Source organism: Chaetodon trifascialis, chromosome 6 (assembly GCF_039877785.1).
Source record: "Chaetodon trifascialis isolate fChaTrf1 chromosome 6, fChaTrf1.hap1, whole genome shotgun sequence".
NCBI lineage: Eukaryota > Metazoa > Chordata > Actinopteri > Chaetodontiformes > Chaetodontidae > Chaetodon > Chaetodon trifascialis.
The window spans coordinates 24,603,412-24,624,625 of NC_092061.1; the positions used below are offsets into that span (position 1 = coordinate 24,603,412).

General features: G+C 42.1%; 2 protein-coding genes across 2 annotated transcripts; one reads left to right on the plus strand and one right to left on the minus strand.

The window, feature by feature from the left end:
- Nucleotides 1-170: 170 nt before the first annotated feature.
- rchy1 (ring finger and CHY zinc finger domain containing 1) lies at nucleotides 171-5,035 on the plus strand. Its single transcript, XM_070965389.1, has 9 exons — nucleotides 171-247; nucleotides 1,138-1,257; nucleotides 2,684-2,799; nucleotides 3,243-3,321; nucleotides 3,422-3,466; nucleotides 3,566-3,624; nucleotides 3,873-3,902; nucleotides 4,148-4,268; nucleotides 4,442-5,035. The coding sequence occupies exons 1-9, from the start codon at nucleotides 197-199 to the stop codon at nucleotides 4,655-4,657; spliced, it is 837 nt and encodes a 278-aa protein (XP_070821490.1). The 5' UTR covers nucleotides 171-196; the 3' UTR covers nucleotides 4,658-5,035.
- Nucleotides 5,036-10,771: 5,736 nt separating this feature from the next.
- lrp13 (low-density lipoprotein receptor related-protein 13) lies at nucleotides 10,772-21,092 on the minus strand. Its single transcript, XM_070963659.1, has 21 exons — nucleotides 21,029-21,092; nucleotides 20,666-20,824; nucleotides 18,756-18,971; nucleotides 18,426-18,644; nucleotides 17,696-17,911; nucleotides 17,371-17,600; nucleotides 16,816-16,945; nucleotides 16,260-16,450; nucleotides 15,809-15,989; nucleotides 15,241-15,453; nucleotides 14,922-15,105; nucleotides 14,631-14,832; nucleotides 14,235-14,399; nucleotides 13,688-13,888; nucleotides 12,823-13,372; nucleotides 12,565-12,684; nucleotides 12,333-12,440; nucleotides 11,947-12,180; nucleotides 11,471-11,852; nucleotides 10,890-10,998; nucleotides 10,772-10,807 (listed from the first exon to the last, which is right to left on the minus strand). Exons 1-21 carry the CDS (start codon nucleotides 21,090-21,092, stop codon nucleotides 10,784-10,786), a joined length of 4,098 nt encoding a protein of 1,365 aa, XP_070819760.1. The 3' UTR covers nucleotides 10,772-10,783.
- Between the last annotated feature and the right edge of the window lie 122 nt (nucleotides 21,093-21,214).

Here is a 21,214-nt window from a genome sequence, read left to right on the forward strand (position 1 = left end):
AAGAAGAGCCAAACGTGAACGAGGTTTGATGCAGTCCAGCAGACTACACGGCACGCCCTATTGACATCACGACACACCTCCTCACTTTACTTTTGGTGCATGAAGCGAACCGCTTCGAGGGTGTATTATGTCGTAGGCGTGTCCTGTAGCTACTGTGTGTCCGCAGATACACTTACTAGCAAAATTTGGAGGAGACATGGCTTCCCCAGCGGGTTGTGAGCATTATGTGCGCAGCTGCTTATTGAAAGTGAGTTAACTTTTTGAAATGTATTGTTGATATTTGCCTGACATGTATTCTGGATGGTATATTGGTGTTTAATATGTCACACTGTAACGCTGCTGCAACGAGTGGTGCTAACTTACTGTATAACGTTAGCTCAGATAGCGACCACTCAGAGCTAGCTAAGGTTAGTTAATGAACACTGCGTTAAACGGGCGCCAGCAATAAAGCTACTGTTATACTTTTATGACTTATTGGTTAGTGTCTTACATGTTTCTTATATGTTAGCGGTAGTAGCATAGTCTATAAGGACTTGGCTTGGGGATCAGAGGGTGGCCGATTTTAGTCCAGCTTTAAACAGTCCATACGGAGCTTGGACTGGTAGCTGGGGAGGTGCCAGTTCATCTTCGGGTCACTGCAAATGCCCTTGAGCAAGGCACCTAACCCATAACCGGTTGGTGCGCTGTTTTGTGTGGCAGACTAATCCCTCTGACGTCTCTCCACATGTGTTACACGTGTATAGGTTCGTGTGTGTGTGTGTGTGTGTGTGTGTGTGTGTGTGTGTGTGTGTGTGTGTGTGTGTGTGTGTGTAAAATGAAACAATGTGAAAGTGAAAGGGGACAAATAAGTTATTATTATGATTATCATTATTATTATATTATGGCAACAGCGAGGGCTTTAGAGTTAGAGTGTTTATTTTAGGTGTCTGTTAAATGAGCTTATTTAACAGCTGTGTCAGTTATTCGTGTTGGTTGTTTATGACATTTATGTAAAGACAAAGTACTTGGAACTTTCACTCTACCTTTCTGTAACCTTCCAGTTTTGCAGCAGACAGATATCATTTATTGTTGAGGCTAACCTACCCGTCGTGCTCCTGCCCATGCCCCATGTAATCACACGTTTCCTGTGTACTGCAGGCACCGTGCTGTGGTAAACTGTATGTGTGTCGGCTGTGCCATGATGCAGAGGAAAACCACCAGATGGACCGGTTCAAAGTCAAAGAGGTGCAGTGCTCCGAGTGTCACACAGTGCAGCAGGTAACTGAGAAAAGCAGATGATTCCACTGTGGGCAGAAGCAGGACCAGTTAGTGATCTTACATGTCACCTGATTCCATTTGGTCTTTATGTTGTAGCTGTGCCTAACAAAGGATGGAGCAACGTGGCAAAAAATGTGACCATGATATTTTTTCCATGTTGATCAATATTGATATATATCACAGTATATAATTTGATTATGCTGTCAGTTTGAAGAGCAATCCTGATAATGACTCAAGCCTGAAGAAACCAGAAGGTTCATTACTTGATCTTTAAGTCAAGGTGGGTAACCTTCTTCCTATCAGGGGCCTTTTAAATTTTCATAACATCCTTCAAGGTCCAAACTAAATAATTGAAAACATATCACACTAACCTCTGCCATGACTGGACCTGCTTCTCTTTGCTGAGGCATTTAATGTCAGATGGTAGTGATGATGATGATGATGATGATGATGATGATGATGATGATGATGATGATGATGCTTATAGCTGGCTTTCTTTGCAAGAGTAGGTTTTTAAAAGAGCTGCTCTTAGCAGTAGGAGGCTTTGCAGCTCAATGATTTCATCTTGTAGGTTGTCAGGACATCAACTGGCTCCAAATTAAACAGCAAATATGTTTAGTTCCTTTTGTTTACTTGAAACCTCTCACCAAACGCCTGAAGACGCCTCAGCAGCATATTCAGATGTCACAGCAGCTTTTGTTCTTGCAGAGCAGGAAAATGGAAAAGAAAGAGTGTTTCCTCTTCGCAGTTGCTTTAATTTCACTTCAAATGATTTCACTTTTTAAAGCAGAGAGCTGAGAAGCTGCTGAAGCTTGAGGTTCATCTCTGAGAGGTTCGACCGAAAAGCGTGAATTGTCTTGCAGGCCAGCTCAAACGGCAACATATGGCCCAGAGAAAGATTTGTTGGGCTTCGTGTCGTGGTTGGCACAGACAAACAGCATACTTTGCAGACTGGGTTAGTGTTGTGTTGTCACTTTTGAGATATCCAAACCACCATATACTTGACTTCACGTTACCTTTATTGTCAACAATTTCGCCAGCATTGGAGGTTTTGTGTTCTTTTTAAACTGATGTTTGATTAATTGATCATACTGTCTGCCTTTTGTTGCACTTATGGATTATGAGTCATAATTGACTCCAGTGAAATATATCCTGAGGTCTGTTTCTGTCCCGCCACTTTGGGCTTTGCTCTGAAGTTGCACCACTGTCCACTGCCTGTGTGGAGGAGCTCAGCCCCACCCTCGTGCAAACAGGCAGCGACACAGAGAGGCAGCACACCGACTGACTGTTGTCGAGTTTATTTCTCCTATCCATATTAAGGGAAAAATGTCATGTGTCGAGATTGTCTTAGAGCGCAGTTCTAGTATGTAGTGGTTTGCTCATATCAAGTAAAAAAAGGTATAAATGTAAAATTTCACCCTTTTAGGCGCAGCAGACTTGCCAGCAGTGTCATGTGCAGTTTGGGGAGTATTACTGCGACATTTGCCACTTGTTCGACAAGGATAAGAAGCAGTACCACTGTCAGCCCTGCGGGATATGCAGGTGAGCAATAGTTGCATTCTAAATCTTAAATTCTCGTTATAAATCTTTTTATATTAGTAGCCTTAGTTGAACATGTTAACAGTGACATGGATATAATAAAAGTAAAGGTTTTTAAGTGTCATGCTACAGTATGTGTTGATATTTCATGCTGACAACGAAACTATGATAAGTAATGTTGCTCTGCCAGTGACTTGTCCTGTAAAGAAAACATTATGACCAGGGAGATATAAATATGTGGGACTTTGTCAGGTTTTTGCAGTAAAAAAACAGTAATTACTAGATAAAGAAACCCTGATTGCGGCTGACAGTTTTGCTTTTGCTTCAGTGCATTAAAGTAACTTACAACCCAGCGTTTGTGTGATGCCCGCTAACGTCTGTTGACGTTATCCAAGCATGAGGTGATTACCGTCTGTGTCAGTGACGCTGTGTTGTGAGCCCTACAGGATTGGGCCAAGGGAGAAGTATTTCCATTGTGAGAAGTGCAACCTGTGCTTAGCCCAGGATCTGCGGGGAAACCACAAGGTGATTATTACCCTGCACCTGCTCCTGACCCACACACATCATAAGTATTGTGTATGAGTATGTTCACTGCTGTCATTTACAATCATTTTTTATGTTTCAGTGTGTCGAAAACGTGTCGAGGCAGAACTGCCCAGTGTGTATGGAGGTAATAAAACATATATTACATTAGGGGGCGAGGGATATTGGATTTTATTGCAATCCTTGACTCTCCACAATATGATAAGGTTTTCTTTTGTATGCACAGGATATTCACACGTCCAGAATTGGAGCTCATGTTCTTCCATGCGGCCATCTTTTACACAAGTACGACTCCTCATTCTCTAAATACTAGTAGCTGAATTGTATCTCAGCTTGAATTACTTTACAGGAAAAATACATGAATCTAAGACATGACAGACTTCTATGCAGATTGATTATGTTCTGTGTATGTACTGTTTAGACTAATGCATCAAAGTGTCATGTTTTCAAGCTCCCCGTTATCATTCATTTGCAGTAGTAGTTCTCCTGTGACATATATGTAACAATTATGTGTTTGCTCTCGTTCTCTGCAGGACTTGCTTTGATGACATGGTCAGAACAGGGTATGTTTAATAATTTTTTTTTTTTCTGGTAATGTTTTGTTGTGTAAAGTGGTTTGACATAAACATTTCAGGTATTGTTGGAACACTTGAGTCCTTGAGTTAGTGTTTATAAGCAATTGAAGTTACAGTCAGCTTCCTCCAGCGAGCTGATTTTTCTGACCATCATGTACACGAGGCACGTGGTTTTCTATGGATACTTAAGTGCATGGTGCAGCACTTAATCTAAGTTTCCTTCTCTATTTTAGAGCATATCGCTGCCCTCTGTGTATGCACTCTGCCTGGAACATGGAGGACCACTGGGATCAGATAGACAAAGAGATTGCCCAGTCACCAATGCCCACTGAATACCAGGGTGCTACTATCAAAGTAAGACCTCAATAAAACAAGAAAATGTATAAATTGGGGTGAATTACTGACTCACTTTTTGGACATGACATGCCCAATATTTTGAATTCATTCAATCCAATTTGTACAATTCAATAAAAATGGACCTTGATGAGTTGCATTTAAATGTGTGCTTTTGTTTTTCCTCACTCTAGATTATATGTAATGACTGCCAAGCCCACTGCATAGTGCCTTTCCACGTGCTGGGGATGAAGTGCAGCAGCTGTGGCTCCTACAACACAGCACAGGACGGAGGACTCATCCAGCAGCCTCAGCAACAGCAGCAACCAGAGCAGGACACTGAGAATGAGGCAGAAACGGACACGGAGCCAGAGCAGCAGGATCAACCTCAGTCACCCACGTCACATTAAAATGACAACCAAATCGTACGGGTGACACATATTCTCAAGACACTGGCTGCTGCACTTACTCATAGTAACTTACACTGAGTGTAACAGTAGACTGAGCCGATGCGCCTAGATTGTACATATTAAAAAAAAAAAATCCATCTATTTTCTGTACCTTCTTATCCTCTTCAGGGCTGGAACACATCCCAGCATGCACTGGGTGAGATGAAAGGTACACCCTTGACATGTTGCCAGGCTATCACAGGACAGAGACAAATCCACCAACATAGAGCAGTTTAGAGTCATAGTCCATCTGGCCACCCAGGAAGGTCTGGTTAATGGGTGACAGTCTAAGCACTGAGCCACTGTGTGGCACCATGACAAAAAAAAGAAAGAAAAAGAGCAGGTTAACTGGTCGAGGTTGTACAGTGCCAGACCAACTGATTGTTTTCTGTTAAGTTCAGGCAATTGTGAAAATGTGTCAGAAACAATAAGAATGAAAAGTAGTCTGAGGATGAAGTCTACGTGATTAACAAAGTAGTAAGTCTGCACACTGACCAGCAGCGTGGCACAAGGAAATGTGGTGCACAAGCAAGATTTGTAGATAATTCAGCGTTAGTGATAGTGGGACCCACACAGGGAATTAAAGATGAAGGAGTCCAAGAAATGTTCACGGGGCATTTATGTAGGGAAAGAAAATCCAAGGGGTGCAGTTTCTGTCCTCTGTGGACTGTCCTCTTGTGTTTGTTTGTTTCTTTCTGTTTTCTGCATAAATGCTGTGTGGGTCCAGGATTATACAGATAGCCTTTTTCTGAATTTGACTTGGTCTGTATTTTCATTTCTGAGTGCAGATGGCACTCTTGATAATTTATTATTTAGAATCAGTGCTACAGGTGAAGAAATGTATGAAATTTTGCCTGTGAAATTCTTGTTGAAAGGTACAAACTGTGATCCAAATATACACAAAAGGACACCTTCATCAACATAATTCAGAACACCGGTTTGGACCCTGCCGTCACTCCCAAATTGACTGACCGGTTCTTTAAACCTGAGGTGTAACAGGCCAGTAATAGTCCAAAAATAGTGATTGGGCCTTTAACTTGCTCGTTTTCTACAGCCAGCCAAGAAGATGACACGTGGTACATCTGAAATGTGTTCGAAGTCTTGCCTGCTTGTTTTGGTAAATTGATGTGACATGATTACAGCTGCAGCACACGCTTTTAGAGCATTTTCTCATCATACATACATCTGTACTGTAATTTATGGCATGGCTGCTGTGACAGAAGGCCCTTATTTCCGGCACCATAATTGCATCTTTATCACTTGCAGGTAAAGTTTGGTTACATTTACAATGACACTAATACAAACTCCCAATAAACAGCATAATTTTACTAAACACTCATATTGTGTTATCTTCTGAACCGATGATCGAAAACATTTTCATTTTCAGCTGCTCGCACAAATACTTTTGAGGTGTTGTCAGCTGTGGTGTTAATTCTCTACATCAGCAGCACTTCAGTTTTACCCTTCCAAGAGTTCAAACACTTCCATTGTACAATCCCAATTCCAAAAAATGTATTCAGGATGCTCCTTTCATAGCCAATCATGATACTCTCACCTGTTACCAATGAGCCTGTTTACCTGTGGAGTGTTCCAAACAGGTGTTTTTGGAGCATTCCACATCTTTCCCAGTCTTTAGTGGATCCTGTCCCAATGTGTTTGAAATGTGTTGCTGCATCAAATTAAGAATAAGCAGGTATTTACAAAAATCGATGAAGCTGATGAGGCATAACATTAAATATATTGTTTTTGTACTACTTTCAGCTGGGTATGTGTCAAAAATGATCAGCAAGCGATCACATTCTGTTTTATTTGTGTTTTACACAGCGTCCCAACTTTGCTGGACTCAGGGTTGTATTTACATAGCAGTCATGTACGATAGCACCATTATAATAAAATTACCACTGATGAAGTAAATGTGAAATCAAAGTTAAAATGTAGTCTAGATATTAAGACTTATATACATTTTACAATGGTCAAGTATCAAAAGAACACTACCTGTTTGTACAACACTAACGTGGACTGAACCTGTAACCTGAAGTGGAACTACATCTGAAGTGGATAACTGCTTCTGTTCTGGGTCAAATGCTATCTCCTCTAGGTGGATCAGGCTCAGGGGTCGTGAACTGGAAAGTGAAACAAACAGGAACACCAGTCAGGGTGGTTCCAATGGGGATTGGCATGGGTGGGGCTGTGGAGGATGGTGGAGGTGTGGATTTGATGATGTGGGGAGGAAAGGGTGGAGTGGCACCCTGGGGGACTCCTTGGTATGTGGTGGTGGTGACTTGTGGTTGGTGTGTGCCATCAGTGCCTGTGATTATATCAGTTTCTGTAAGCTCGGGGTGTAGCGAGACCTCTGTATCTGGTAGAATGTGCTCAGTGTCAGTGTTCATTGAGTCCGGTGCAGGATCAGAATCAGGCATATCCTGAGAAATGTCTATGCCCAGAGCAGTTTGCGAAGGATCATCTGGCATGAGCTGTCCGTCCGTGTCAGTGGAGGTTTGTGGGTCCTCGGGGTCTGGCAGGGCTGAAGCATCGAGGCTGGCCAGAGAAGGCCCTGCTGTGCTTGCAGAGGGAAGTAGGTCTGCAGCGCCCGGCGGGTCAGTCTCCTCCATGGCGTTAGGCATGTCTGTCCCTGTAAGCCCTGGCTGCAGGGGTTCCTGCGAAGGCCCAACATGCGTGGCGGTCTCCTCTGATGAATTTGACTCACTGGACTCTGATGACTTGGATGAATCCTCACCCTCACTTAGGCAGACCTGTTTTCATAATTGAAGGCAATGATCTTCACATTTGTCACAAGTCCTCTGAGATAGCTCAGTGCTAACAGCAGAACAGTAGAGATACTCACTGGTTTGGACAACACCACAGTCACCATGAAGACAGCACAAAGTGTAGTCCTCAGAATTGCCATTGCTGTCTTTTCTGTGTTTGCTGAAACAAATAAAGCATACACACCATGTTGGTAAAATGAAATGTACTTTGTGCATTAATTCCATCACATTTCAGAGGGAAATGTTGTATTTCTACGCTACTGCATTTACTGACAGCTACACTGACTAATTATTTAGCATGTTATACATCAGACAAAATATATGACCGGCTTGTAAAACATGATGAAAAAACCCTTCCCTCTGAAGTCATTTAGGAACTGAGTCCTAGAAATTTTTCACCATAAAAGTGAAAAAAAGGTTAAAATATTCTAAGGACTGAATTACTGACAGAAATGTCTTCATACGATTGAGGGTTTTCTATATTAGACTGTCCAGTACGTTATAAACTTCAACCCGATTCCATAGAAGTTTGGACAGTGTGTAAAATAAAACAAAGTGTGCTAATTTGTTAATAGTAAATCTTTTTGACATATACTGACTCAATTGAAGACAGTACAAAGACAATATATTAATATATTGACCTCATCAGCTTCATTGGTTTTTGTAAATATGAGCTTATTCTGAACTTGATGCCACCAGCACCTCAAGCGGCCACAACAAAAATTCTGTTCACATGTTAATGTCATTTTAAATATCCTATAATATATATAGCAATGATAAATGCTTTTATTTAAGTTAATTTTGCTGATAATGTTTTTTTGTTTGTTTTTTTCTTTTACATGCAGTGGAGAATGTTGACATTGTTGTAATACAGCTTTTAAGTAGTTCAACTGAAATGTAAATGCAGGCATCTGTTAAAGAAATGAGAACATTTCTCACAATAAACATTAACTTTGGCATGAAAATCAGCTACACAAAGAATATCTAGAAGCGTTAAATATTAGATGGTATTTCAGCTGTATTATTTTGGATAATATAACAAGTTCTACCTTGATATGTTGGGTATCCTCTTATCCTGCACAGCATACGGATACAGCAGAATTCTCAAATGTGTCAGTGCTCACAAAAGCACAATACAATAAATGCTCATTTCCTTTTTGTCTTGCATTTGACGTGTTTTTATATGGCTGTTGATATGCGTGGGTACACTAAACCAGTAACTCATCATCTGGTGTGTCCGTAGCATTATTCACTTCAGCCCTGACTCACTAACAATTCAAAGTAAATCATTAAACACCCCAGACACTGTGAAATTAGAGAGTGCTAGACATTCTTAGAGGATAATAAGAAAATAAATACACCAGAAGAGCCTATTCATAAGCAAAGTAAACATGTGTTTTGTGGTCTGAGTGTAAACAATGGGACAAATCTGGTTTAGACTTTAAATACATACCATCAGAGCTTCTTAGTAAAGTCTTATCAAGCATAATCTAAACTGCAACAAAACACAAATTTGGGAAAAAAAGAAAAAAAAAGACTTTTTATTGTTTTCTTCACTACCGTCAATCTGCCACAGTCTCCACTGATTCTAATGAAGCTGAATATCCCATTTTGTCCACAGAAACAGTATTATACAGTATATCTACTTCCATTAAAACACACCTTCCTGAATTCACACCAGTTATATGACCATGTATCTACATTTATTCTCAGAATTTAAGACAACGGCAGTCAATTGAGACAAAATTTCTTCACCAAATTATTTACAAGTCAGGAATGTGAGCAACAAAGCAGTAAAGTCATGCACATTTGCTTGGGTCAATGTGCTAATAAGAATGACAGATTTGTCCCACCCCAAAAGGTGCAGCAGAGTGAGTGGGAGGGTGAGGGAGGTGTCAGTCAAGCCAGTCTGTAAACACCCACAGAGCTCTTATCAGCCAGAATATGAGAACATTAGTACTAATATTACAATGTAGAAATCCTGTTACATGTAAAAGTGCTTTAAAGTAAAAGTACAAATGTACTGCAAAGTGTAAGCAAAATGTACTCAAAAATATCAAAAGTAAGAGTACTCACACATTATCATTGTAGCATTTTAATGCTAGAAGTAGCAGGTGGTTCAAGGTATTTAGCTTCTATATACGCTGTTGGACTGTTACTGTACATGATTTGTATCTAAAGCATTAAGTAAGAAAGCTAAAATAAATGCAGTGGAATATAAAGCATAGTATTTCCCTCTGAAATCTAGAAGTACAAAGTTGAATAAAATGGCATTATTCATAAACTGTACTGAAGTGCTTGACTGAATGTACTTAATTACATTCCACTGCAGCACTTGAACAATAGCTGTAGAAAACCATGACTTCACCCACACGAGTCCTCAGCTCTGTGAAGCTGTACTGTGACGCTTGGAGCTAAATGCCAACACCAGCATACTTAAATGCCGTCTGGTGAGGTTTACCAAGTTCATTTTCTTAGCGTAACATGTTTTCATGCTAACATTCGCTGAATAGCACAAAACACAAAGAAAAGCTAATGAGGACATCAGCTTCGCTGGTACTTGGTCATAAACTGAAGTACTGGAGAGATAAAATCATCAACTGGCTGGAAATTAATATGCAACTATTTAGATAATTTTTCAAGCACAATTGCCATCCATTCTGATTCCCGCCTCTCAGATCAGAGGATTTGCAGTGTTTTTTCCTTGTACGTCACTGGAAACTCAATGTGTTTTCAACTGTTGGTCAGACAAAAGTCAGCTGAAGATGTCATGTTAGGCTCTGGGAAACTGGGACATGCATTTTAAACTGTTTGATATTTCATGGACAAAATTATTGAAGAAAATTGTAAAAGAAAAATAGATTAATAAATTATGAAAATCCTTGTTAGTTGCAGTCATAGTCGTATGACACATTTGGTCACACAAGGGGAAAGATTAGGGAGTCTTTTTTGGACCAAGAACCTCTGAGCAGCTGCAGCTCCATCCTTCAGATCTGAAAATACACAAAACAGCATGGCAATTTCTGCACTTGAGAGCTCCTCCCAGGAGAGTTTGAGGTTTCTATTTTGCCTTCGATGTCAGATCCTTGTCCTTTGTCATCCTCAATGCTCAATCGCTTTGATGCTTCAGGATGATTTACAATGATTCCTGGCACTACCACCCATCTTTCAATCAGTATGAACAAAGTTAAAGTCAGTGCACATCAAAACTTCAACACTGGTGCTCTAACTGACAGTAAACAATGCTGAAATAACTTCACAGGAAACAGTGGAAAATGCAAGCTGTTTATTTAAAATGTTGCATGCCCATGAATCAGCCTCAGTCCACAGAAGATACCACTTCCTGCAAAGAAAGAAACCATTATCCCACAAACATAGTAAGATAAATTGGGAATCTGCTCGATTAGAGTTTTTGGGAGATCCACCTCTGGTTTGTCTGGGTCTGCTGGAGAAGTTTGTGTACTTGGGGCGCTCTCAGCCTTGTTCTCCAGGTCAGTCATACTTGTTTCCTTCACTGCTGCTGAGCTGACTCTCCTGCCAGAATGAAATACAAGAATGCAGTCTAATGCTACCTCTATAAAGTCAACTGTGCAACAAATGGCAAACATTTAACCATGTCTGCACAGACTTCAGATGGAGAAAACTGGCTTTTTATTGTTCACATCCATATTGTTAAGTTGGTAGGTGGCAGTTTGTCTTGATAGACTGTAGCTTAGGAAAAGGGACATTGAATGTCCTCCATGCATGTTTGGATCAGTTACTCTCAGACATTTGTTCCCACCAGGATACATTTTGGTGGTCATGTAACTATGGATTTAGTGCAATCAAGTCACATTTTCACTTGTCAAACACTTTGGTAATGACCAAATACTTGCACAGCTAAAGCCATTCCCTCAGCCATACTTTGTATTTAGTGATAATTAGCGAATGTTAGCATGCTAAGATGTAAACCTTTAAAACATACCTGCCAAGCATACACAGGAAGCATGCTAGCATTGTTACAAACCTTGTGTTAGCACTCTTCCTCCTCTTAACTACCACTGCCAATACAGTAATGACCACCATTCCTGCACAGATCCCCGCTGCACTGTAGACAATGGGACCCTGTATGTTCTTTAGGAGATGGTCTTGACAGGAATCGCCGCTGTAGCCCAGTGGACACACGCACACAATGTCTCCATTGGTCTCCGCACAGTGTCCATTGCCACTGCAGCGTCTCTGGCTGCACTCCTGGGCATCCAGGAAGCTGAGCTGACTGCTTACATTCAGGGTGGTGTTCAGGCCAGTGACGTCAGAGAAAGTAGTGAGAGGAGAAGATGCAGGAGAGGAGCTGCTGGCCTGGGTAGGAGCAGGGATCCTGGCTCCTGACCACTGCTTCAGACTGACACCTAAGAGAAATGATCAATCAAAAACCCTGCCATTACATCTACTTAGTATACCATATTTTCTCACCGTTTTGTGAAAGGAGGTATAAAGACTCACAGTTCTCATCGGAGTGGTCAGAGCAGTCAGCGTGCCCGTTACAGAACTTCTCAACAGGTTGGCATGAGAGCTGATCCAGACAGGGCCTGCTGCCACCTGGGCAGCCCTGCTCCTGGCTGCAGTGGGTGGCATTCACAAGGATGTGGTCATGGGCGCACTTGCATGTCCGACCTCCTGGAGTGGCAAGGCACAAGTGCTGACAGTCGCCATTGTTGTCTGTGCACTGGTTTGAACCTGTGAGAAACAGGTTGGTAAACTGTCAGTCAACTGGAGTTTGTGTTGTTTAGGTTGATGGATACTAGACATTTATCACCTCAGTACACTCACATTTGGCAGACCCTGCAAACTGCTATCAGAACTGTTCATGTGTGTGCTTTCTTACATACCAGTCTGACTGGACTTGCCGAACGCCTTCAGGCTGACCACCTCTGTGCCCACCTCAAACCACAGCTTGTTCTGCTGCTGCTCATCTCTGTACCAGAGCCTGGTCTTGTCTGAGGGAAAGGGCCAACACAACAATTTAAGCTAAAGTTGAACAGCGCCACCTCCTGGTTGTTGGTATGTACAACATGGTATTATGTGTCAATTCATTTTAGAGCATGCTATATGAGCTATTACCACTGACAGTCATCCAGAGCAGTGTGTCATCACTCAGAGTCACAGCAGCCAGGCCATCACCAGCCTTTAACTCTTTGTATCCAGATCCATCTAGCTGGACAGAGCTGATGGCCCCTAAACCTGGAAAAGAATCCAAGCCATATGACTGCTCTTATAAACAACAAATCATTTTTATTCAGCAGCATTTTTGACTTTCAATGCACGAGAACACATCTGACACAAAATTTCCTGTAACTATCCAATAAAAACAACGCTTACCAGTGTCAGCCCAATGAATGGTCTCCCCATTATTAGAGAAGGCCAAAGATGTGGGCTGGACAGCATCCTTCCACACCACACTCCGCCCAGTGCCGTCCATGTTGGCACACTCTACTGTAGCCACAGTACCTGTTCCCTGCAGGCCAAGGTTGGTGAAGCAAACTCTGCCACTGGGAGGGTGGAGGGCAATGGACTCCACTCTGCCAATGCCTTCCTTTATGAGAACAGCAGTGTGGGCAGCCATGATGGAGGTGACCTGCAGACGGGGCTGTTTGTTACTGCTCCAGTAGACATTAAGTGTTACCCAGTCCAGGGCCATGGCAGTGATGGTGTCACCCAGGAGTTTGAGAAGCTGCCCTTGAGGGGACAAGTCTGAGTCCATCATCTTGAAGGAGCTGAGAGAAGTTGTGCCATCATCTGTCAGGAATAGGGTGCGGTCACGAAGGCTGTAGTCCATGATGGCTGCCTTGTTGACACTGGGCACCTGCAGGGCCAGGTGTTCAGGCCAGCCCTGCAACTCTGCTGCTCTGTGTTGTGACTGCAAGTAGATCTACAGAGAACACTGGGATTAAATAGCATTTATCTAAAATTCATATACTGATGCATCATAAGTTGCAAGTTATGTCCACCAGAAGTACAACTGATCATTATCATCATCACTGTCATTATCTCCTGGTTAGATTATTTTAGCTAGTCATTTCTGATCTTTGTGCTAAGCTAATCGGCGGCAGCGTCATCACTACTGTACAGCTATGACAGTGGTATCACTCCTCTCATGTAACTCAGCAAAATGTCCAACTATTCCTTTAAAGTATGTTCTGTTAAAGCAAATCAGACCAAGTGCAACTTTGCTTTATAGTAAAACCTGGGTGACTGTCGAGGGAGACAGCATCAGCAGGAACGCAGAATTGACTAGGCTGGAACAGGTCAGGCCATCCTCAGCCAGTAAAAGACCAGAAGGACACTTGCACACAGCCCTGGGTCCCGGGGCCAACACACACAAGTGTGAACAGTCCGTCTTCTCGCAGGGGCTCTCAATGCCCGTCTGGAGCAAAGGGTGGATGACCTGCAAACCAAGCAGTGAACAGGACAGTTAACAATGCTTCTTTGCACCGCACAAGTCATTCTGTTTAAAAAATATGCTAAGTGCAAGATGTGATATTTCTAACTCCAGCACTGCTATTTTTGCATTAGCAACCCAAGTATTTTCATTTCTGAAAAACTGTGCCGAATTAGGTCAATAAAGTGGAAAGCTTTAAAGATACAATGGCATAGCTGTGCGCGGGCAGTTTGGCAAGCTGCTTTGAGCACTTCACACACATGAAGTGATCCAAGTTTAGCTACAGTGTCTATCATACGATACCTGCCCCATTTCCACCTGTGCATAAACGTCCTTAATTCAACTTACTCACCTTCACACCGAAAGGTTGTCTCGGTCTTTTCAGGAGAACGTGACGGTTTTTGCCGGATGTTTTGTGAGCAGCGAGCACCACTCGCTTCTTGGCATCAGACCAGTAGAGCATGCCATTGAACACGGCCAGTGAGAATGGGTTGCTGGTTTCTTTCATCTGCAGAATCTGAAAATGACATTTAGATATAGCACATTTATTTATTTACATCCCATCCCACATCCCATGAAGTGCCATTTGTGGGGTACTTGTAATGATAAGGAGGTCAGGATGACCTTTTCCTGGCATTTAGCATTGAGTTGTAGTGTTTAAATGCGTCTAAAAACTGAGGGAAAAAAATTCTATGCAAGGCAGAAAAACCAATCAACATGACAACATCCCCATCACAGAACACTTTACCCGAATGTCATCTCCATCCAGTGTTGCTGATCCAATTGCCTTCAGCCTTTCATCTGTCCAGTATACTCTGTCAGAGACTGTGTCCACAGCCACACCACCGGGCCAGCCTAGACTGGAGTTCACCACTGCCATCCTCTCTGAGCCATCCATCCCAGCACGCTCTATCTTCACTACATTACCTATCTCTGTCCAGAACATCAGCCTGGTAGGAAATTAAAGACTGAATACTTATCTTAAACTTTTTATAAATACTGTAGAGTAGTTTGGAGTGTGAAATAAAGTCACCCTGACCCTTTCTGTGGCAGCAATGCCAGAGAGCGAGGCTGATCCAGGTCTTCATCCAGGATGACGCTGTGGTTGAGTGACTTCACAGTGGTTGTGGCCAGTCTGATGGCAACAATCTGACTGTTCACTCCATCGATCCAGTACAGGTTCCTCCCAAGCCAGTCCACGGCTACAGAATCAGCCCGGACACCTGTGAGAACATACACCATCATGACCTGAGGAGATGTCTTTGTGCATGACAGTGAATACCTATTCCTCTGTATAAATAACAAATGTAGACATCAGACACCCACAATACTCCAACCACATTTTGTATTGTACCAACCTTTAATCAGAGTTCCCGTGCTCTTCTGGTCCAGTGAGGACCACCTGATGCTTTCAGTGTCCAGACTGACCCAGAAGACCCTCTGCTCTCTCCAGTCATAGTCCAGGGAGAGGATGGCCTTCTTGGCAGAAGAGGACAACACATCTAGGCTGCCACTGCGTAGGCCAAACAAGAGGAGGTCTGTCTGGACTGACGACAACAGGAAGGGCTCACCTGAAGGATGAAAAGAGGAGAATTCTAGTGCCATTTAGTGTGCCACAAGCCTTTATCTCAGGTGAGACTGGAGAGACTGGAAATAGGGGGAAAGCAGCTAGGCAGAACTCAAGTTACTACACCAGGCCAAGAAATAATCTGGCATATAAATCGTAATGGAACACAATATAACCAATTAATTAGTGAGATTCAGAGGTGTTATAAGGTGGATTCTATGAAAAATGTATTTTCCAAAATGTCAACTATTCCTTTAAGTTGTAATATTTGTAATTTAAACATTTTGTTTCTGTAATGCTTCCCCTCCAAACAATGTTGTATGGCTGACTGAAGGATATTGGCTACTGAACGACTTTACCGGTGATCTTGCAGTGGTGTCCATCTGCCTCCATTATGTAGCCTGGGTGACAGTCACATTGGTATGAGCCTGGAGTGTTGGTGCACAGCTGACTGCACCCACCTGGGCTGTCACACTCATCAATATCAGCACAGGTCAGCCCGTCCTCCATGAGCATGAACCCAGCTCTACACCAACAACGCTACACAGCAAGAGCCCAGTCTTAGTCAGTACCAGCAACGTTCAAAACTATACAGTCATCAGAGGGTAAGCCATCATAGACATTATACTCAACATATAATCATTTTTACATCATAAACAAAATGCTTGTTTATCCAGAATTGTTTTTCAGACACTTCACATTGTGCTGCTACATACAGTTTAGTTTCAACTGCATTTATCTTTACTTTTCCATTGTAAGCCACTGATCTGCAGGACACACAACTTAATTTGTTTACCGCAAGGTCCTCACCGTTCCCTGTGGAGTGCTGTAGCAGCTCTGAGAGCAGCGGCTGTAATCTGCCTCTGCACAGTTTATCTGGCAGCTGCCTCCCTCATCTGAGCCGTCGGCACAGTTGGTAATGCCATTGCACACCAGGACTGGATCCAGGCATTCCTGGCTGCCACACTGGAACTGGTGAGGGAGGCATGTCACCACCCCACCTGGTGACCACACACACCATTTTCATGTTTAATACAGAATTCTGCAGGTACTCAGCCACATTTTGAAATGAAAGGAAAATTATTTATTGGTCTGATAGATTTTAGTGTTTAACCATCAGTAAAGGTTTTTCACACGTATATATCACTTTTGATTGCTTTTTGGCATTTTTTTGACTTCATTTGACACTAAAACAGGAATAAAGTGAAGATTATGTGTAAATAACAAATCCAGAGCAGGATTTGAACTGGAGATGTTGCAGGTGCTAGACTATGAGGATGCCCTCATTAACTTAAAATGAAGCGTTGTTTCATTTCTTTTTCCCAACTCAACCTATTTCCACGTTGTAAAATGTAAAATTACTCACATTCAGTCTCGTCACTGCCATCATCACAGTCCTTCATGCCATCACACCTCCAGGCTGAAGGGACACACTTGGTCTTGGATTTACATGACCACTGAAACTCGCCACAGTTCAGTGGAGCCACGGGACAATCCTGAAGAGGAACCAATGGATTATTTTACAGTCATTTAAACTAGTGCTTCAGTTTTGGGTGAATGTGAAGACCGTCAGAGTACTTGGCCTTAAACCACTACATCATCAAGTATTTGACTAAATGAGGTAACTCCACACTCTCAGACAGAAACCCTGCCCATTCCATGAGTGCTGTTCTGATTTTGACCTTTGACCTTCATGTGGCAGAGGGGAATAGAAAAAGATCATTATGTTATAGATCATAATCTGTTTTCAGTGTTAATTCACAGCTGCTGTTTCATGCCCAATTTTATGTGTACATTACAGAAAGCATTAGGATCCAACTGAGAAAACTCTTGCTCCTGAAAGCTTACTGCTTAATACAAAGAAGAACCATTTCCAAAAAAAAAAAAAAGGTGTACATTTGCCATTGCTATTAACATCCACCTTCTCATCTGTGCCATCTTTGCAGTCCTGATCTCCATCACAGATCCACTCCTGCACCAGACACTCCTTGCTGTGGGGGCAGCGGTGTTTGGTGGTGCAGGCCGGTGCATTGGTGCAGCTCTCTTCATCCGAGCGGTCCCAGCAGTCTGGGTGACCATCGCAACGCATTGTGGCCGACAGGCATTGGCCACTGGTACACTTAAACTCAGTGGCACTGCAGCCCTCGTCCGCTATTGGGGGGGATGGGGGGCAAAGGTCACAAAGGTGTCCCATACACATTAATACGGTGAGTAGATATTAATTTCCTGGTTCACTGACAACGTACCACAGTTGGCCTCGTCACTGCCATCCCAGCAGTCCCTCTCCCCATCACAGAGGAAGCTGTTAGGAATGCAGCGTCTCTTGTCATCACATTGGTGAGCGCAGCCCTCTATCTGCTTGGTACATCCCTCTTCATCAGAGCGGTCCTGACACTGAGACACGCCGTCACACACCTGGCTCTGCTCTATGCACTTCTTTCCATGGGCGCACTGGAACTGGTCTGCAGAGGATACATGGTATGATCAGGACTACTGGCAGGACTGGGGTTATAACTGACCTTCAAACTGTGCAGCGTGTTCCCAGCTTTAATAGACTTAGCTGTCCATAAATATCCTCATATCTCAAATATCTTCCTCTATGCAGCATATTTACTCCATTCTTACACACATATAATACTATTTGTTTATGCTCACAACACATGCACAGTTATGTTCTTCTTTGTAGTAACAGTACAATCCAGTGTTGCTTCAGATCAGTGTGTTTTGACTACATTCAGTCAATAGTTACATTTACTTATGGTCCTCCTCCAAAGTATGAAGCCAAATTGCAGACTCCCTCTGCACCAACATCACTGAAGCAACATCCTACACTTTAAGTACATAGACAAAGGTATAGGATATTGATGTGCTAAAACATAAAATTGAGATTGAAGGTTCCCCACTAGAGGGCAGTAAATTCATACTCTTAACTCCTGCAGCGGAGATCACACTCACCCAAACCTACCACCACATTACCTGTGTCACATGTTAATAAACATTCTTCCTCATCTGAACCATCTCTGCAGTCTGCTTCTCCATCACAGACGTGGTGGTAGAGGACACACTCTGTGTTGTCCCTGCAGGCTTTAGAACCCAGTGGACACTTTATGGAGGTTGGTGAGCCAACTGAGGCAGCAGGCACAGAGTTTAGACTCGTCCCTTCTTCCTTTTCATGTCCATCTTCCTCTTGGTCCTCTAATGCAGATGCCAATTAAGATAAACATTATGACTTAAGATTGCATATTATGTTATTGTGAAATATGGATGTGTTCATCTCCTGTAAGATCCCTGATCATTTCAACCTACCGCAGCTGGCCTCGTCCGTGCCATCTAAACAGTCCCTCTCTCCGTCACAGAGCAACTTTGCAGGCAAGCAGCGACTCTTGTTGTCACACTGGTGAACACAGCCGTCAGTTCGCTTCGTACAGTGGAGTTCGTCAGAACGGTCCTGACACTGAGATATATCGTCACACACCTGGTCCTTGTCTATACACTTCTTCCCATGGGCACACTGGAACTGATCTGTTTGGATACAGGTATTTGACAGTCTAATTTTTTTTATATTTTTTTTTAATCTTGGGGCCGTCCTCTTTGTTCTTTTAGCCCAAGCACTGTCGTCACTTTGTCTTGTCTTGTGTTGTTCTGTGTGTTTACAATACGAGGTGACTCACTCACTGTAAACCGAATTTACCCAAGGGTACAATAAATATTCTGAATCTGAATCTAATAAAAGTTATGGATTTGACCCAATCAAAGATTACAGCCTATTTTTGCTTGCATTTAAGTTACTGATATGTTTATTTGGATGCCAAATAGAAGATTGATACTGAAACAGTGACTGAATTATATAATGATGATATACAATCATTATATATTACCTATATTTAACCAGAAGGCCATTGAGAGCAAGCTATCCTTGCAATGACGCCCCTATCACACATATTAAATACAGTACATCTAAAAATTACAATACATAATACAAAAACTAAATTTGAATACATATAAAACAAGTGAGGAACATGAAGGATACAAATTAGTTTGTAGTTGCATCTGTTACATGTATTGTGCACTGTTTCTGTTAAATTAATACATGAAAATCAGGGAATAGACATCATGAGACAACATCAGCTCAAAGAAAACACCTACATTAACACTGCTCTTAGTCTACCAAAAGAGATTGAAATTTATTGAAAGGGATCAGCTTGTGCATGTACAGTTATGTACCTGAGAGCAGAATGATCGTCTACCTCAAGGTGTTTAAGAGTGGAAGCAGAAGAATGCATAGAAATGACACCACTATAGTCCAATTTGCTGTCTGCAATGTTGTATGTTACTCTTTCAATTGGAGCCCCAGTAAAAGTAGTAATATTCATTTCAGTGGGACTTTCAGTTTTCTAGAGAACGATTCATTTTGTTTTATGTGGGTTAAACAGCACTTTAAGATGAAAGTTTACTGTACAGTATAGAAATCAACGTGCTAATTTTGATCCACCTGGGCAGTAGATGGGGTGTTGTATATAGAGCAATGTTGTCCACAAACAGATTAATTGTACTGTCGCCAATTTATTAGGTACATCCAGCATAAACTAATAAAACAGTCTTGTGATAAATCTAATCTACATTAATCTTGAACAGCCTTTGTTGAAGGAGAGGTCTTTCTGTTACTTAGCCTACCCTCAATGATATAAACTGGGTGGACAAAAATAAGAGAAACATCTGTCAGTATAATACAATACAATTCACCAGCAACAGCATTTTGCCCTGTTTAATCCAACAGGATTTAGTGTTTTATCAGTGGGTGTGTTAGTGTTTCTGTCATGGAAACTGCACTTTTAAGGAATATAAGGACATGCAGGAGTGTGAACCAGATTTGGGTAAAAAGGTTTTTTCATGTGAAAATTTTGCATCTGTCTACAATTTCAGCTTTATGAATGAGCACAAGTCATTCACTCCATTTGATGACAGTGCTTCTAGACTTTACTGGACTGAGGGTGGAGGGGGGTTTATTAATGTGAGAAGGATCATCCTCTAGGTTTTGATATTTTGATTCAGAGTAATTTGGACATTTCGTTAAGGTTTATTTTAATAAAACAAAACATGCATTGTACTCATTATGACAATTCCAAATGGTTTTGTCTAATTTGACTTCTGCCAGATTACTCTTTTCAGTAATACTATCCACCTGAAAAAACAGGTCAACACAAGTTGACCAGTACCTTTACTGCATACTGATGCACAGTCCTCTTCATCTGAACCATCCTTGCAGTCAGGCTCTCCATCACACAAATGGTTGTAGAGGACACACTCTGAGCCATCTTTGCACAGTTTAGAGCCCAGGCCACACTTCAACGGACCACCTCCAAGTGAAAGAACTGTTTGGACCAAGTTAACAGAAAAGCACAGAATGTCAATCAGTGGAAAAAGTAAAAAAAATAAATATATGTGTATATATACAGCTGAAAACACATCCCTCATTGTGTGTCTGAACTGAGAATCATCACTTTGAATAAACTGTGATTACAAAAGTGTAATCAGGATATTTTTGTAGATGGTGTAAAACAGTTTTTGCACACTTAGCTGCTCACCTTGCAAGGGCCCTGACAACTGCAATAAGACTGCACAAAGAAACAGACGTCCTCCCATCGCCACAGATAAAATAAAACGGACCAGGTGCTGCCAAGGGCTAAGTGTAGCATTTTATAAAGGTACCAGGTGAGGCCAATACAACCTAATTGAACACCTGACTGAGGGGTGGAGCTATTTCT

Excerpts from the sequence above, each read along its gene's own strand:
- rchy1 (XM_070965389.1), top strand. The coding sequence starts at position 197 with ATGGCTTCCCCAGCGGGTTGTGAGCATTATGTGCGCAGCTGCTTATTG. Across the intron at positions 2,800-3,242 it reads CAGCCCTGCGGGATATGCAG|GATTGGGCCAAGGGAGAAGT; the intron begins GTGAGCAATAGT and ends TGAGCCCTACAG. Across the intron at positions 4,269-4,441 it reads ACCAGGGTGCTACTATCAAA|ATTATATGTAATGACTGCCA; the intron begins GTAAGACCTCAA and ends TCCTCACTCTAG.
- lrp13 (XM_070963659.1), bottom strand. The coding sequence starts at position 21,092 with ATGGGAGGACGTCTGTTTCTTTGTGCAGTCTTATTGCAGTTGTCAGGG. Across the intron at positions 18,972-20,665 it reads TGCATCAGTATGCAGTAAAG|ATCAGTTCCAGTGTGCCCAT; the intron begins GTACTGGTCAAC and ends GTATCCAAACAG. Across the intron at positions 16,451-16,815 it reads TGGCAGTGACGAGACTGAAT|GTGGGGTGGTGACATGCCTC; the intron begins GTGAGTAATTTT and ends TGTGGTCACCAG.